Below are 17902 nucleotides of genomic sequence, written 5' to 3' on the forward strand. Positions count from 1 at the left end.
CCCCCCGGCACCCTCCTATCAACCCCATCAGCTGTCTAAAACCGCCAAAAAAAACCTGACATCACCCGTAGAAACAAAAAGTCCTCCGTCATTAAAAAAACAAGTCCGTAAAAATCCAGTTCTTCCACTCTCCGAATACGAGCGGAGGGGCAGAACGGACCAATTCCCGAGTGGTAGCGGAGGAGGTGGCAAACCGCAACTTGTTGCATCTCCCCTCAATCCCCCCCGGCGTTTTCACGGGCGAACTTCATGACTTTTAACATAATTAATTTGAATTTCAAACTCACCGAGATCCTCGACGAGTCTCAGCATAACTCCACCAATATGCAGGTCCCCCTTGACCCTAAGACTCCTCTCAACTTGTAAATCCGTAACGTAGACGCGCAGTACCCAGCTGCCGTCCACCTCATGACCGTCGGAGAACATTTTAATTCAACGAGACTTCACTCTTAATTTTCGTATCAATTAGTGTAATTTCGTCACCCAAACTGATTAATTAGTTTTCACAGTCGGCTACATTTATCAGTCCATCAGTCCACACGGTATCTTCATATTTTCGGAAAAATATATTTCAAATTTACTTCACAATCATCAGTTAAGCGGCTGATTTTAGTTATTTTGATTGAAATTGGAGAATTTGAATCGTCAGTTTCTGCGCGATGTTTTATTATTTTTTTTTGTAATTTGAATGAAACACTTGTCGACGTTGCCAGAGCGCAGAGAGCGGTAACCACAAGTTACCACTTCTGTTATCTTGACTGGCCGCCACACAGCCACGATGTGCTGGATGGCAGCGAAATTTTTTTCCGACGGCTGAAGAGGCGCTGCAGTCGTGCAGAGGAGAAAACAACTGTCTCACTCAACTGCAGACTCTCTTTATACTGAGAATAGAAACCGATTTTGCTGGGGAACGCCAGTGCGCTGTGCGCGCGCAACATCTTGCGTCCTTGTTTCGGGATTTTGTGGTGCGCTTTTTGTCTTTTGATTTTGCCTCCTCGTCGTTCGCGGGCGGCGGGGGCTCCGGTGCACTTCCTCTTTGCGAGTTAGTTTGTAATCTTGAGGATTTGAGGGGTTTAGGACAAATCGTGAGACAACCATTCGATTACGAGGCTGCTTGGGTGGTTGTGGGGGATTGCCGCATGAGGTATAACGATTCTTCATTTTTTTTCTCTAATTTTTCCTAATTTTTTGTGAATTCTACTTCATTTACATTTACTTCATTTACTTTTTGTGGAATTTTTCGAGGATTCTGCAGTCTTCTTAATTTTTTGGGAACTCTGCTTCTATTCATTTATTTACTTTTTTAAATTTTTTGTTTTATTTTTTGAGGATTACATTTACATTTACTTCATTACTTCATTTACTTTTTGTGGGATTTTTCGAGGATTCTGCAGTCTTCTTAATTTTTTGGGAATTCTGCTTCTATTCATTTATTTACTTTTTTTAATTTTTTGTTCTATTTTTTGAGGATTAGCTTTTATACTGCAGCCGAAACGTGGACCAGATTTTTTTTATTCTAAGTGAATGAGTAACTTAATGTTTTCTGATGTTTAGGGAGACTCGAGAATTTTGGAGAGTTATCAATTGAATGAAAATAGAGAGAAGGAATAGAAGAATTGGTTATGAGGAATCTGATGCGATTCAGAAATTTTGAATTTCGGATCAGAAGGCAGAAGATTTCGTATTTAGCGAAAAACGGAATTAATATTATCGTTAACAATAATTTTTTTAAAATTCTTCCAGTTCTAAATTCAGTCTCTTGGGCTTTTTGTGATGATTTACGATCATAAAGTGTTTTTGTAGAACTTTAAAAGACTTTATAAGCTAATATATGTATTTTTAGTTTGATAAATACAGAATTTGGTACAAAAAATGTAGTTTTAGTTTAAAAAATTAAAACACGTGTGGAAAAATTTAATAGAAAAACCTAGGACTTTTTTTGGAAATTATATTGAACAAATAATTTTTTAGTGGAAATTGAGAGATGGTGAGAGATATTTGATAGAGAAAAGTCAGTAAATTTTTATTTTTCTGTACATAATCTTGAGCATAAATTTTTCAATTTTGCCCCGTTGTATTTTCATTTGTTTCCCATAATAAAATACAAAAAAAAATCTTGTTCAAGAATTCTTATAGAACACCCAATAGAATAAATTATATGGACACATCAACATTTTTATACATTTTTCTATGAATAAATATGTATTGAAAAACTCACGTGAAAGTTATAAGTTGTATAATTTTCAATAGAACTGGAGCATAAAAAACAAATAGAATTTCCTAATACAATTTTCGTGGAATTCCAATAGTAATTAGAGTTTTCTATTAAATTCTTTTCTACGTGAAAATAAATAAATAAAATACTGTGACTTTCCATTTACATCTTGAGAAGATTTCAGAGGTTTGGATTTGAAAATTAAAATTGTGAATTCCCATAAAAATATGGAATAGAACAATTCATAGCAAAAAATCTCAATTAATTTCTAAATTTTCTATTTCAAATCAGAATAAAAATTCTGTTTTTACAGGAAAAAATGTTGTTATTCTAGAAAATATTTTTTTTGCATTAGTTATAATAAAAAACCACTCAGAATACCCGCTCCCCAGGCCTCCCACACAGAGTACAGGAGGTGAACGATCATCGATGACTGTGGATTAGAAATAAATTCAAATCCACGAGTCGTCCTCACGCTCAGGGAAGAGGGTTATACCTCTTCATCGTGGCTGCATCAACTCCACTGTTGAGTAGAGAGAATGTGAAGATATACTACAGAAACGATCCTGTGAAGTATGATCTTAATTTTTCCGAGCGTCGCGAGGGTTTCTATCAACTTTACAACGGAATTCCACTCGCGGACGAAGATACGCCGAGACGCCACCTAACGTCGAAGCTCTCAATTCATTTCAATTCGGTCAGAAATGAATTCTCGATTTTATAATTTAGAGCGATATATTTAAATATCCGGAATTTATCGATATATTTGAATATCTGAATTGTCTGGAGCAACAATTCCATATCAAGGGGAATATCTTCATTTGTTAATAATCATTTTCAAATCGTTGGTTTAAAAAAATTTCATGTAGTATTTTAAGAATTTCAATTTCATTTTCTATCATTCATAAATTCTCGATTAATTAAAAAATTCCGTTTAAAATTCATTCTTTCGTTTTATTTAATTATTTTATTGATTTATTTGTTTCAAGAACATTTGGACGAGTGCTGCACTCGATCGGTAAATTATCTGGGGACTGTGATCGAATTCTGACGTTCAATTAATATTTTTGGAGTGAATAATATCAGTTGATTAATTATAGTATAAAATAATAGACTAATTAGCTATTGTGGGGACTTCAGAAGACTTTAATTCACGAAGGAAATTATATTTTTTATTATTCTAAATTCTCGATTAATTCAAAATTCAGTTCAAAATTGATTCTTTGATTTTACGTCATCATTTTTAAAATTTTTTTAATTTATTTATTTCAAAAACATTTGGACGCGTGAGTGCTGCACTCGATTGGTAAATTATCTAGAGATGACCCGAACCCGCCGTAAACATTTGCCCGGCGGTCATTATTAAACGCCACTCCGACGTTTAATTAATATTTTTGAACTGTATAATGTCAGTTTATTAATTACCGCATGAAATAATCGACTAATTAGCCATTGCGGTGACTTCAGAAGATTTTAATTCATGGAAAAAACTCATGAAGAATTTTTCATCATTCTAAATTCTCAATTGATTAAAAATTCAGTGGAAAATTAATTCTTTCATTAGATTTAATTATTTTGTTGATTCTAATCATTTATTTACTCTATTTTATTTACTCCCAGAAAATTTTATTCTCTATCATTTTAAATTCCCGATTAGTTCAAAATTCAGTTAAAAATTGATTCTTTGATTTTACGTCACTACTTTTTTAATTTTATTTATTTATTTCAAAAACACTTGATTGGTAAATTATCTAGAGATGACCCGAACCCGCCATAAACACTTGCCCGGCGGTCATTGTTAAACGCCACTCCGACGTTTAATTAATATTTTTGAAGTGAATAATGTCAGTTTATTAATTGCAGTGTAAAATAACCGACTAATTAGCTATTGCAACGGCCTTCGAAGGCTTTAATTAGAAAGACATGGTAAATACGGTGAAAATGATGGTTTTGGGGAGCATAACCTCAAAAATATGAAAACACGTTTGTCAACATTGATTTGTTTTCAGTTGTTCTACTCTTTCTTCAAGTCCCTCATCGGGAAGGATGTCGTTGTGGAGTTGAAAAATGATCTGAGGTATTTTTTTCGTCACTAATTCATCGATCAAATCTCCTATTCTTTTATTTTGATTGATTTTTCATTGAGAGAATTAATACTCTATTTTTTGTCATCTTCACAGTATTTGTGGTACCCTGCACTCGGTGGATCAATATCTCAACATTAAATTGACTGATATTAGCGTCACGGATCCTGATAAATATCCACATATGGTGAGTGTAAAAAATCATGGAATTCATTTGATTTTTTCTTCATTTGCTAAATATCGCGGTAAATGAAGGGTTTATCGAAGAAAATCATTGGACACTTTTTGTGGGAAATTTAATTCTCTACAAAAATGTTCTTGTCACATTTTTCGATAAACCCAGTAGTTTTTGAGATATTCACAAAAGAAACAGTACGAAATTTTCGTAAAATTTCTAGATTTCATTTTTTTCCTTTTTGTATTTCACAAATATCTCGATAAATAGTGGATTTTTCAAAAAATGTCTAAGAATGTTTTCTGTGCGAAATTTAATTCCCTATAAAAATTTTCTGATGACATTTTTCGATAAACCCAATAGTTTTCAAGATATTCACAAAAGAAACAATGCGAAATTTTCGTCAACTTTCCGGATTGTCATTCACTCAACTGAATACATAAAAAAAAATAATTGCAGAAAAAATATTTATAAAATTGCAGTTATCCGTGAAGAACTGTTTCATCCGTGGTTCAGTAGTTCGATACGTCCAACTCCCTGGCGACGAGGTGGACACCCAGCTCCTCCAGGATGCAGCACGCAAAGAGGCAGCTGTGCAGACCCGATAAAAATTCCCTGATATTTACACTACATCTATTTTCTACTCCAAAAGCCAACTAAACAAAATGTTAAATTAATGAATAGGACATTCACTGAATAAATCGAGATACAAATAAACGAAAAATAATCGACAAACGTCAGGAGTGTTCAATTTTCTTCATTTATTGAAAATATTTTATGTAAAATATGTATATCCGTTCGGCCACGCGATCCAACTAATCCAATCCTTCATCAATTTCATCCTCGGTTTCTTTATTTTTTACTCATGAAAAGAAATGTTTCAGTGCTTCAGCGAGTAATGTAAAACATATTCGAGAGTTTTTCGTAATTTAGAGACTTTTTTTTCGTTCTAGAGATAATTATTCTGCAGAGAAGCGGTGGAACGTTGAAATTAAAAAATCCGTCTCGTTAAACTCGCAATTATCTCACGAACGAGTAATTTTACGAGAAAATACCTCACAATCTTTTTTGTAGAGAATCAAATTTCCTACAAAAAATGTGGTATGACATTTTCCCGTAAACTCACCTCAATCCGAGATAAATCCACTTTTATAAAAGGAGAAAAAAAGAATGAAGAACAAATCTCATGATGCCTCTTGTTAATTTGGCGATTATCTCCATAACGACTGGCTGTACGAAAAAATGTGTCTCAACCTTTTTTGTAGCTGGGAAAGTTCTCTACAAAAAATGTTCTATAACATTTTATCCCAGGACAACTCATTATCGAGATAATTAGGCGTTTAACCACTTCCCTCCAGAATCCATCGATAAATATCCTAAAAATAAAAAGATCAACGATGCATCGGCTTACTTTATATAATTCTTATTATATATTAATTATATCGTGTATAACAAAGCGGTAACAACTTGTTAATTTTAACTATATTATCGTAGGAATTACATAATTACAGTAACTAATTATACGGATTGTTAAACTAATTAATAACAAACGAATCGTCATGATTTATTCTCCATTATCCTTCGGTTTAGTAATTTCTCATTAATTTATTCTCGTTTGGATCGAATATCAGTGATTTTTTTATTGTTCATCTCAAATTTTTTTTCTCAATTCAATCTCTCTCCTTGCATTAATTATTTAACAACAGTTTGTCCTCGATTTTTTAGTTAAATTTATCTTTGCATTATTTGCTCTTATAATTTACTTCCTCGTAATCGTAGTAAACGTATTAATGAATTATTCATAATATTGTGCAAATAACTCATAATTTATGCGAAATTTATTTGTTTTTTTTTAATGAATTCTCATTCAAGCGACAGAATTTCAATCGAGTTTAAATATTTTATACAGCTTTATTGCGTCATTCGTACGGTGTTGGGGGATCGAGTGGTGAATTGTCTCTCAAACGAGAGGATTTGGTAAAAAATGTTGACAGATTTTGGCAGCAAATTGAATTTTATACAAAAATTTATCGACATTTTGGTTTCTAAGCCCAAGAGTTTTACATTTTGTTTTTATTTTTCTTCATTCGGCAAATATCTCGGTAAATGAAGGATTTATCAAAAAATACGATAAGATACTTTCTGTGGGAAATTTAATTCCCTGCAAAAATGTTTTTGTCACATTTTTTGATAAATCCAATAGTTTTTGAGATATTCGCAAATGAAAAAAAAAAAATTTCGTGCGATTTCCAGATTGTTTTTTTTTCTTTTTGTATTTCGCAAATATCTCGATAAATAGTGGATTTATCAAAAAATGCTATGGAACATTTTCTCTGGGAAATTGAATTCCCCATAAAAATGTTCTTGTTACATTTTGCCGTAAGTCCATTATGTACCGAGATAATCCCCGAAAACGACTTCACCCCTCGACCGCCGATTGAAATTTCCTCAAACTCAAAAATACAATGTCTTCCTCATCTACTATGATTCTCGTCATCTACGTAGCTCGACTCATGGCAGTTGCTCGTCAGTGACAAGCCCAGAGGCTCATAACACTAGCCTGATCACTTCGTCATTATTATCATACGATTGCAGTTGAAGAGTTGAAAATTCAAACTATTAATTACTCCTCCTCTCTCACCTCTCTCTCTCTCTCTCTCTCTCTCTCTCTCTCTCTGTCTCCTCAACATTCCGAGGTATTCCCTTGAACACCATAACAGCCCAATTTTTTAAATTCACTCATCACTCGTGATTATCTACAATCTCTCGTCCTCAGAAATTCATCTATCATTAAATTTGTCTTTTATAATTTCTTTAAACACTCGTGACAATGATAACTTATGAATAACGGCAGTATCGTTCACGGAGAAAGTACGTTGATTTGTGTATTCATTATTTTAGGATTTATTTATTCAATATTTAGTGAAGTGGTGAAACGCAACAGAAGAACATTAATTATTTCGATGATTAGTTGTTCAAGGGAGGAAATTCTGTACAATAAACGTCGCCAAACATTTCCATGAAAATTGCTCATTAGAGAGATTATCAACTAATTAATTGGCAGAAAGGAATTAGTTGCACTTTCCAAGATGTTTTTATTAATTGTTTAATTATGTGAATAGCGAGTGGTTTTAGAGATAATGTCAAAGAATATTTTTGTAGGTGAGGAAAGTCTCTACAAAAAACATCTCTCAACATTTCCATTAACATGGTTCATTACGCAGATAATTAATTAATTAAGTGAAATGAATTAATCAAGAGGTGATTTAATTGGTTGTAATCATGGAACTTTATCCCTAATGAGTACTTTTACGGGAAAATGTCTCTCGATATTTAATTACACAATTTCATTACTAATTATTCAACGCATTTGACCCGTCGATAATTAATAAGATAATTGTCTTCATTATCTTATTAATGATATAATTTAGTAATGCGTTCAAAATCCGTTCTGTTCTGTTCCGTTTAATCGCTTCACTGTTAAATTATTCAAAACACAAACGAGTCATCAACACAATGTATATTTCTGCAATTCATCAATTACACATACTCTCCCCATTTTCGCTACTACCGGTTCAAATAAATCTTTATAATGTCTTCAACGTAATATATGGATAATTCATATTCTCTGTAAACATTATTCTCCTCTCTCTCCTCCTCCAAAAAAATACCGAAACACAATCATCGTAATATCAGTGGGGAAGTTGATGTTGTTTTTTAATTACGATTTTTGTGATTTCGATATTTTTCAATGAACCGTTGAAACTTGAAAAAAGCGAACGATTTTCTTCCTATTAATTCTCCAATTATCTCGGTGACGAATGGTTTTTCAATAAAATGCCTTTAGACATTTTTTGTGGGGAATTAAATTCTCTACAAAAAATTTATTACCACTTTTTCTCCTAGATCCACTCAAAATCGAGATAATTCAACATTCAACGAGACATGAAAAAATCGCTCTTTTCTTCCAGTTCTATCTCTTCACTATTGGATTCTCTCTTCATAATTCCTCGATTTAATCCATCGAATAAAACGTAAAGCCTTTAATTAATCACATAGCGTCTTGCTGGCATCCTCGCATTCAATTAATCTATTAATGAATTTCAAAACTCAGAAATTCTCATTAATTTCATTGTTATTATTATTATTAATTTTGTGGGGTTTCAATTATTGTTTGGAGTTGATAAATTGAGAGTTTCTTCGGGGAAATGAGAGTTGCTCCTGGGGAAGAGATGATTAACCCTCAGTTCCCTGGAAACTCTCATTTGATGACTCAGGAATTATTTGCACATATTACACGATTTTTCGATAATTAATCGATCTCGTTTAATCGAATTTTTGGTACCCAATTAGTCTCCGAGGGTTGTTGCAATCAAGGCAATGATCTCCGCGTAGTTTCGATGGTTTTTCTGTCATTTTGTAAAAAATGAAGGAATTTTTCGGTGATAATTCGGTTGTAAAGTGGGAAATTATGATAATTATCTCGATAACGAGTCGATTTAGGACAAAATGCCAGTAAATATTTTTGGTAGAGAATTAAATTCCCTTTAAAAAAGCTTCTACAACATTACTCGATAAATTCATCTATTATCGAGATAATTAGACAATTAACAAAGTCTCGAAGTGAAATTCGATTTGTCTTCAATTGCGAATAACTCCAGAACGGCAGAGTGAAATTCCTCTTTTTTTTTCATTTTCAAGTTTTTTTTTTTCAAACTTCAAAATGAGACTTGACTCGTCTAAATCGCATCGTTTGATCAGGAGATACAGCCGATTAAAGACAGCTCGTTCTACCTTATTTCCGACAACATTTTGTTAATTGCATAATTGTCTCTGCAAAGTGAGAATGTATTAAAAAATTTTGCGGGGAATTCAATTTCCCACAAAAAATGATAACTCCCCTCATTAGCGGGATAATTATTTCCAATTTTTCCCACTTCTCCACCGAATGTCATCATAAAAATGATGTTTTTCTCCTTCTGTTAAGTTCTCATTCCTGTTAATATCGTCAATACCTAGAATATTTTGACAAGCAGACTTGACATTAAACATCATTGAATTCAAATGATCTGTTCCATCATCGCTCACAATCATTATTTTAATTAATCATTAGTCATTATCGTTTGAGCTTCTATAGCTTAGAGTAATGAACATTTTGCCTTGTAATCGTTTAACGCTGTTCATTCTTCCGTGTGGATAAAGCGCATCGCGTTATGCTACTTGCCCGAACATTTAAGACGCAAACTACCTAGTTCATTTACGCGCACGTTCAGATATCAGTGGCGATGCAGTGAAACAATTTTCCTTTTTACTCTTCACCTTTATCCATCCGGAAATTGGCACTGGCCCTTCCCCAAACTCGTAAAAGTAAAAATCACTAGGGAAAAATATCATTCACGGCTAGTGTTTTGGGATTTTTTACTCCCGCGGTTGACCAGCCCTTGCCGCTGACACGAACGCCAACTGCGCGCGAGTAAAAAACCCCATGGCACTCGCCCTAAAATACCATCAAGTCGACTTAGCTAAGTTTTTACGGAATATCTCCGAATCTAAGGGAGGTAGTGAAATTGTCATCATGACCTTTTTTGTAGAGCGAATTGAGGGCTACAAAAAAGGTTATGACAAAAATTTCGCTATCTCCCTTAGACTCCGAGATATTCATTGAAAAATGGGCGGTAGTAAAAATCGACTTGACCATTTTACCGCTTCGCTACTGATGTCAATTAATCTTCCATTGAAAAGCTATAATTGATAATATAATAATTCGTGGTGATGGGGCTGATTGATGCATCGTAACTAGCGTGAGCGTAAATGAAGTACGTACACAGTACGTCGTCCCTGTTTTCTCTTCAAATGGCACTTTCACCATCGAATCATAAAAAAAAAAATCATCACGAAATTCCCAAGCCTCTGGGCCTCGGGGAAAAGGCCCACAGAATTGTTAATTTTCAATAATTTCCATCAATCTCTCGAAATAATTTGATTCTATAAATCGTTACGCTCCTTGATGCAACCGCTCATTCACTCGGATAAAAAAAGCTACGGTACAATTACATTATATCCACATAATATTTATATTTATTTATATATTTATATCGAGTGCAACCGATGCTCAACAGAAGATAAATTCATCATTAACTTCGATAAACTATGATTCAGCAGCGAAGCCTTCAGTTTTTTTCCTAACAAAATATCTCGAAATGGCGAGATATTTTCCAGAACCGTAACCTCACTTCTGAATATCGGTGTCTGGGCTATATTTCTTCCGAAGAACAATTATTTCTGGAAAATTTTTTCCCGAAAATTTCTCCCAAAAGATAATTGTCAATGAAATACGAGAAATAGAATAGAATATTTACAACTAAAAAAAAATATTAAAAGGGGGGAGAACTTTGTGACGTGATTGTTAGTCAAAGGGGGACGGAAAAATCTGAAAGCTGGTCGAAAAAAATTGTTCATTTTATAGAAACCGCGTGGCGGGAGTTGACAATAATTGGAAAAGTATAAATAATGTTAAGAGATGTTTAAAAACACGAGGTGAGGGCCCCGCCATCTTCAAGTCCCTTTCAGCTGAGGGAGTGGCTATTCAAGATGGCGGCGGCGCACAGCTGTGTCACCACCTCATATTTTTGAACATTTCTCAAAATTATTCATCCGCTTCAAACATATTTGTGAAAAGAAAATCAATATCTTTAAAAATGAATCTTTTCCCTTGTGTCAAATATTCCCAAAATACATTTAAATGTATAACTCAAAATTAATTCCAAATTTTCGGGAATAATTCAAAATATTTTCACTCGAAATACAGCCCCAGACCCCTGAATACCTCATTCCAATAAAAATTGTTCCAAAAAACCATTTTTACACTATATAATAAATCGTGGGCAATTAATTTTATTTGTGCGAGCCTGAACATTGCAAAATATATACAATATATCAATACGTGAATTACCCTTCGCTTTATTGATAATCAAAACAATCAATAGAATAGTAATAATAATAATAACAATAAATGTAAAAAATATTAGACAAAGCGGCGTCGTCTACCTCGTAATTACAATAATAATCGTCAACCGATTGAAATAAATCGAAAACAGCCATTACTAATTTATCATAAGTTAATCCGGCCTCATAATAATTGATGATGCAGTGGGTACGTGTTCATTATCATTAATCCTCCTCGTGTGTAAATGTGTCTGTGCTCGTTGTAACCAATCGTGTTAATCAAACACATTTCATCGAAACTCTTCAATATATCTTCACTGATGTAAAAAATAACCGATGATTGATGATAATTTTTTTTTTTTCATTTGGACACTGTTATGTTAATCGCGCACGTTGCACATTTATATTAAAACATATTTATCAGTTCAATTCACTCATTCATTGGCCATTGAATTCATAATTTGGGAATCGGGGGGGAAGCGAATCCAATAGCCAAATGTCTGATGAATTTCAGCGACATAACGCGGTTGAACATTTTTTTCATGAAATTTTTTTTTCTCTTTGTTTCACCGAGAAAAATCACTTATACTCCGGATGTTTTATGTTGTTTTAATTAGATAAAAATGGGGATGGGGGGAAAATTGTTAAGGGATCTTAAGAGCGTTTTAAGCAAGCGAGGGAGTGGGAACGGGGTCTTGGGAATCATTGAGAGTCATTAAATTATTAATATCAAGTGGACAATCCGCGGGCCGGCGTCGAGGCGTGCTCGATATTTCATTAATTTAATTGATTTATTATTCAATGAAATAATTTAAATGGACGAATCTCAATAGAGTCTTCAGTATTATTCATCATTATTTTTTTTTCGATCGAAACTATCCCAACGACGTTTCATCATTATCATTAAATGTTGTTTTAATTAAGTTTTCATTAATATTAAAATGGTGCAGTCCGATTTGAAAAAGGCAACTCGTTGGAGGAATTAATGATTAACGATGTTTTTTTTTCTTCTTAATCTTCATTTTCGTCTGTCATTTTGTCTCAAATATCGTTTTACAAAACTATAAGGCTGTTGATTAGTTAAATAGCACACGATATATTCATTTGTTTCAAAGGATTTTTAGCAAAGTCATGGTGGCGAATGAGAGAAGAGCGCAGTGATAAATCCGGGGGGGCCGGGGGGGTGAGGATTATCTCATTTATCATTAATTATAATTAGTTATTATTCTCTTTAATAAACGGCTGCAGTTTGAAGTATATTTTTTTTCATGTAGTTTTGAGTACTTCATCGTCCGATGATAATTACTTTTTCAAATGATTCGTCGTTGGAGTTTCGAGCTGAGATCAGACGTCCGCAGTGCGCGATGTTACACTTGGTGAACGGCTATGTATAACAACACGATGTCCATTTTTAGTGATAAACCCATCACTCTCAACTAGTACAGCTGTTTGTCTGACCCTTGGATCAGTGTCAGGATCATCGCTCTCCTCACTTGGTCCACCAAGACGATTTTGCTTGTGCTTGCGCCATGCATTTTGAATGAGACGTGCACAATATTCCTCCCTCTGTCGCCACAATGTCGATGATACTGGCTCATAACCAACCTCACCAGGTCGTGTCTGTACTTCGGCCAACTCTCCAGTTTCCTCAATAGGATTACCCTTTCTAGCGAAAAAGTCTTTGGTGAGGGCATCGAGGATATCCACGCAAAACATAAGATCACCCTTACATATGGGGATATCCATCGACACGATCTTGTACTTGTTCGGTTTGTGTATTTGCAAGGGTGGCTCAAGTACATCCAAGAAATCGGAGAGCTGGTCGTATCTAATGTACTGTGTACCATCTGGATCGAATTGCTGCCATATTTCATAGTACATATCGTAGTCATCATCGGTCAATCCCTCCTGCACATCTTCGGTCGCTTGTGAGTAATTCTCTAATATCACTGCGATATACATGTTGATGACGATTAGGAAGCTGATGACGAGATACGATAGCAGGTATGCAATTCCAATTGTTGAGGATCCACAATTGCCGGGATAGCCTATTTCATTGTTCGGCTGGAGGCAGTCCTCTTCGTTTATTATACCGTCTAGCACGCCGTCCCAACCGGCTGATGTCGACATCTGAGAACAGGATTTTATAGGTTTTTTTTTGGTACAATAACAAGTCTGATCATTTTTACGTGTACCATAACCATTGTTTTTTGCTCTGGAGAATTTTGAAAAAGGGTTACAAGTGTGGGCGCCACCATTTTGCTTGGATATCTCTTCCATTTATCGCAAGAGGCTTCAAAGATGGCGGCACCCGCAAATTCATTTTTACGAGCGCCGTGAATTCTCAGCCAAATGGGGATGTAAAAATGGGAACGATAGCTTGGAGAATTTGTTCAATTTTCTAAAAGGAGCATGAAATGAGTTGAGAGGTTTCTAAAGGGATGAACACTTTTAAGAAACGTTCAAAAATACGAGGTGGTTCGCAAGTGTGAGCGCCGCCATCTTCCTTGGATACCCCTTCCAACTAAAGATGGCGGCGCTTCCACCTCGTATTTTCAAATATTTCTTATAATTATTTATCCACATGAGATCAATATCAACTTGTTTGCTTCAGTTCCTGGAGAAGGAACAAATGTTTTAACATTTGAAGAACTATCACAAATCGTTATTGTACCACATAAACTCGTCGCATTGTCTTCGTCTCACGATACTCACTTGAAACAACAGTATCATCGACTGTCCAAAAGTTTTGAAATTATACACGTCATCAAGACCACTTTTATCCTTAACGTGCATGAAGAATGACATGCCAAATATGGCAAAGATAAACATAACAAGGAAAAGCAGGAGGCAAATGTTGAATAGAGCTGGCAGAGACATGGCAAGGGCAAATAGTAGTGTCCTTATGCCCTTAGCACCCTTGACAAGACGGAGTACACGACCCACTTTGGCTACTCTCACCACTCGCAGCAGTGTAGGTGATACAAAGTACTTTTCAATAATGTCACTCAGCACCAATCCTGCAATGATGTTACCAAAATCATTAGAATCTCCTCTATAATTAATGAAAAACATAGCTACGATTCACGATGCATGGGAGGCTAATCTTGCAGGGTTATATCTACTGGGAATATTTGTAATCTCTGACTATATCTCCTCTACCCTTTCTGTCTTTCATCTAAATAATCTAGGATATTCTACTCTACACTGATCAAAATTTGTGTGCGTGTATTCTATTCTGTAACTAAATCTCAATGGATTATGTTTGTTTGAAATGAATCAAATGTTTTAGAAATATATTCAAGAATCTCTTACCCAACCTCAGTGGGTTAACATTCCGGTATCAATCATTTTGGGAAATTTCTTTTATCATCTTCGATCATACTTACAAGCACATTGACATTGGGAAAGAATATTTGGTTGCTGATTTGATTGAAATGAGGGGAGAGGGTAAGAGGATTGATCCACATTGAGACACCAATTTTCAAGGCATAGTAAACATCAATGTGAGGCTACATAGCGTAATGATTTTGACCAGTCGTTGCGACTCAATTGAAACGCTGATGACCACCTGTTTGCTTCCTGTCTTGTATCAGTGTTAATTTGTTTATTTTTGTGCAGTACTACGTGTTTTTATGAAATATGTTGATCAAAGAATATTCAATAATCTAAAACTGCGTAAATTAATCAACTATTCTATCATTTAAAGAGTCATTTGTATCAAGCAAACAGGCTTCTCGTTAATGACATATTGAGTGGTCCGTTTCAGTGGGGTCATACGACTGATACAGTCATTACGTTACATTACCTAATATTGATAATATAACAACAACAAAATCAAAGAGATTCCAGGGCTCCTTGAAGTAGTGATAGCGTAGAGCAAATATCTTCATCAAACACTCGCTGGTGAATATCACAATGAATATCATGTTTAAGTAATCAAGCACATTGCTGAATGTTTCTGTCTGTTGATAGTGATCTAGTGTCATTGTCAGCATGTTGAGACCAATGAACAACATGATTATCATATCGAACTTCTTGTCCGTCACTATTTCAAACACTATCGCTTGGGGTCTCCACTGAAATCAAATAAAATGTTGATTTTATTCAAGAGGATTTTCACGATGACCAGTTTTAATGAGGAATTATTCTAATTAATGACTCGTTTGACATACCCTTGGTCGTGGTATAGCCTTAAGAGGTTTTTTACTCCCCATTTTTTTCATAGCATTGTAGTACTTCTTCTGATCCTCAGTCATGAACATCTCGAGTGAGCCACCCGCTTTCTTCTTTTGCTCATTGAAATTATCAATGATGACTCCGATAAACAGATTCAGGGTAAAAAATGATCCGAATATAATGAAGAATACAAAGTAGAGATACATGTAAATGTTTGTCTCGCGGATCGGTTGTTTTCCAAGCTGTTGAACAGTTTGAACAGTTGTTTATCTGATTAATTATCAATAGATGATGAGGGATACTTACGTCTCTGGAGTCAATGGCATCGTTCATTATCTGAATCCACCCTTTGAAGGTAGCGACTTGAAATAGACACAAGTAAGCTTTGCCGACATGATCGAAGTTCATTGGTGAATTTTCCCACGTGTAGTTCTCGGCGATACAAGCATTACGATCGGGAATGATTTCATGACTGAGAGTTGTCTTGTTCATGTCAACGCACTGATGACGGAAACATTATCGATAGGATTATCACTAAAATTATATATTATCCTACTAACGATTAACGAGAAAACTACCTTGTAGTACTTCCCAGCAAACAGCTGTACTCCCATGATTGCAAAGATCAGCCAGAATATCAGACAGACCAGCAGTACGTTGAAGATGGACGGGATAGCCTGGACCAGAGCGTTCACCACCACCTGAACGAACAATTCTGTCAGCATCCGCTCGTGACAACAACGAATCTCTACATAATTGAGTTGTTGGTCCCACAAATCGTGAAATAATCTCCATCTCTCAGAGATAGATTATGAAAAGTAAGACAATGGAAAGCTACTGTGCAACCAACAAGCCAAATTCATCTAGATCCACCGAATGATGTTACGATTTCAAGCAATCTAGCACAAGTGTTGCGTCTCCGAACGCAAGCGCAAATTCATGACAAATGACAGTGAGCATGTTCAAAAGTAAAAAAGATAGTGTAGGGTATCAATTGTTTATTGTACAAAGCTTCGAGAGTCCATGCAACTGTTGCCCAAAGCGTTCAGCCAAAAAGTATTGAGGAATAGAAAAAAATCCCATAATGGAAAACCAAATGATCGTCATTGTGATACGTGTTGGGACTGTCAAAAGCCTGCGAGTGTTGTTTGTTCTGAAACACTATTTGTTCCCGCTTTGTAAAATAAATAAAAACCCTTCTCAACAAAACGATTAACGTGCACGGATGCCAATTTATTCATTTATCTATTGTTGATTCTTCACAAGCATGCAGTCTATTGCTCCTCTTATTGAAACTATGATGCTGACTATTGTGGAATCAAGTGTCTGGGGTATGGGCATGACCATTATACTCTAGTACCCAATGTCTCAGTGACCTTACCAATGTAAGCGTGTGTTACAGTCTCAATCAATCCCTCATTACTGTAATTATCAAAATCTAGAGAATCTACTGTGATAAAAATTCTGTATTGAAGCGATTGATGACACAATGACTTCATCTCGATAATGAATACTCATTACTGAGATAATTAATCAAATTTCTCCACTTCCACCCAGAATTTCCCCCCGCAATTCGCAAACATCAACAAGAAACTACTCTATCATATTAAAAAAATGACTAGGTGACACTAGAAAACAATGTTCAATGCATCAATACCAAAAATCGGCAAGTATGTGATTCAATATAACGAATGAATGATCAACTAAAAAATGTGTTGTGAAATGACAAGGTCATCTGAGACTAGTTGGGCTACATACCCGCATCCCCTGCATTCTAGACATCGCCCTGAGTGGCCTTAGGGCCCTTAGGGTCCTCATTGTTTTGAAGGCTTGAATTCCGCCCGCGCCACATAGCGACGCTACGAAGTTAATGAGCGACACCTGCGACCGACAAACGAGATCGAATATAACAGCAAATGTTGAAGAGCTATGTGGCATTTTTTCATTAAAAAATCATTCATATAAATCTGCATTAAATGGATAAAATTGAAAAGAAAAAAAAATTGATCGCCTTCTCTTCGCGGAATGAACGCTATAGGATAGTCTCTCTACATATTTCTCAATGAGTCCCCTCTCTGTCGCTTAATCAAGGGTGGAAAGACATTAGTACAGTAAAGATATGAGTAAGAATAGAGTACAACAATGTAGCAGTGGACAATCAATAGACGATATAGAATTACAAGACGCAGAAGACAGGTTTTGAACTTTCATTTGAACAAAAAGAAAAATAAATATCATCAGCTCCATCCTGAAACAGATGAAATAATCTCACATACTGTTTCCACCACGAGACAACACCAATCT

General features: G+C 35.1%; 3 protein-coding genes and 1 non-coding gene across 12 annotated transcripts in view; 1 reads left to right on the forward strand and 3 right to left on the reverse strand.

Annotated features, from left to right (window-relative positions):
- LOC107036095 (unc-112-related protein) overlaps positions 1 to 863 on the reverse strand; it is a 33877-nt gene extending 33014 nt beyond the window's left edge. The window contains exon 1 of the mRNA XM_015253833.1: positions 288 to 863. Coding sequence (XP_015109319.1) covers positions 288 to 426 — 139 coding nt within the window. The 5' untranslated portion in view covers positions 427 to 863. The remainder of the gene's footprint in view (positions 1 to 287) is intronic.
- A 1719-nt stretch (positions 864 to 2582) lies between these two features.
- On the reverse strand, positions 2583 to 2798 carry LOC114841081. The gene has a single exon (XR_003783004.1). It is a non-coding gene; the product is annotated as a small nucleolar RNA U3 (small nucleolar RNA).
- Positions 2799 to 3952: 1154 nt separating this feature from the next.
- Positions 3953 to 5214, forward strand: LOC107036089 (U6 snRNA-associated Sm-like protein LSm2). The gene is made up of 4 exons (XM_015253827.2): positions 3953 to 4141; positions 4225 to 4292; positions 4396 to 4486; positions 4957 to 5214. Exons 1-4 carry the CDS (start codon positions 4139 to 4141, stop codon positions 5080 to 5082), a joined length of 288 nt encoding a protein of 95 aa, XP_015109313.1. The 5' UTR covers positions 3953 to 4138; the 3' UTR covers positions 5083 to 5214.
- A 6200-nt stretch (positions 5215 to 11414) lies between these two features.
- Positions 11415 to 17902, reverse strand: part of LOC107036014 (sodium channel protein para) — a 30181-nt gene continuing 23693 nt past the window's right edge. For all 9 annotated transcript variants that reach the window (XM_029125943.1, XM_015253719.1, XM_015253717.1 and 6 more), the window contains 7 exons: positions 17357 to 17479; positions 16177 to 16299; positions 15905 to 16099; positions 15595 to 15840; positions 15228 to 15498; positions 14135 to 14439; positions 11415 to 13549 (listed from right to left, as the gene is read on the reverse strand). In XM_029125943.1, coding sequence (XP_028981776.1) covers positions 12764 to 13549; positions 14135 to 14439; positions 15228 to 15498; positions 15595 to 15840; positions 15905 to 16099; positions 16177 to 16299; positions 17357 to 17479 — 2049 coding nt within the window. In that variant the 3' untranslated portion in view covers positions 11415 to 12763. The remainder of the gene's footprint in view (positions 13550 to 14134; positions 14440 to 15227; positions 15499 to 15594; positions 15841 to 15904; positions 16100 to 16176; positions 16300 to 17356; positions 17480 to 17902) is intronic.

The sequence above is a fragment of the Diachasma alloeum genome, unplaced genomic scaffold, assembly GCF_001412515.2.
Source record: "Diachasma alloeum isolate Michigan unplaced genomic scaffold, Dall2.0 Dall_scaffold_00203, whole genome shotgun sequence".
Taxonomy (NCBI): Eukaryota; Metazoa; Arthropoda; class Insecta; order Hymenoptera; family Braconidae; genus Diachasma; species Diachasma alloeum.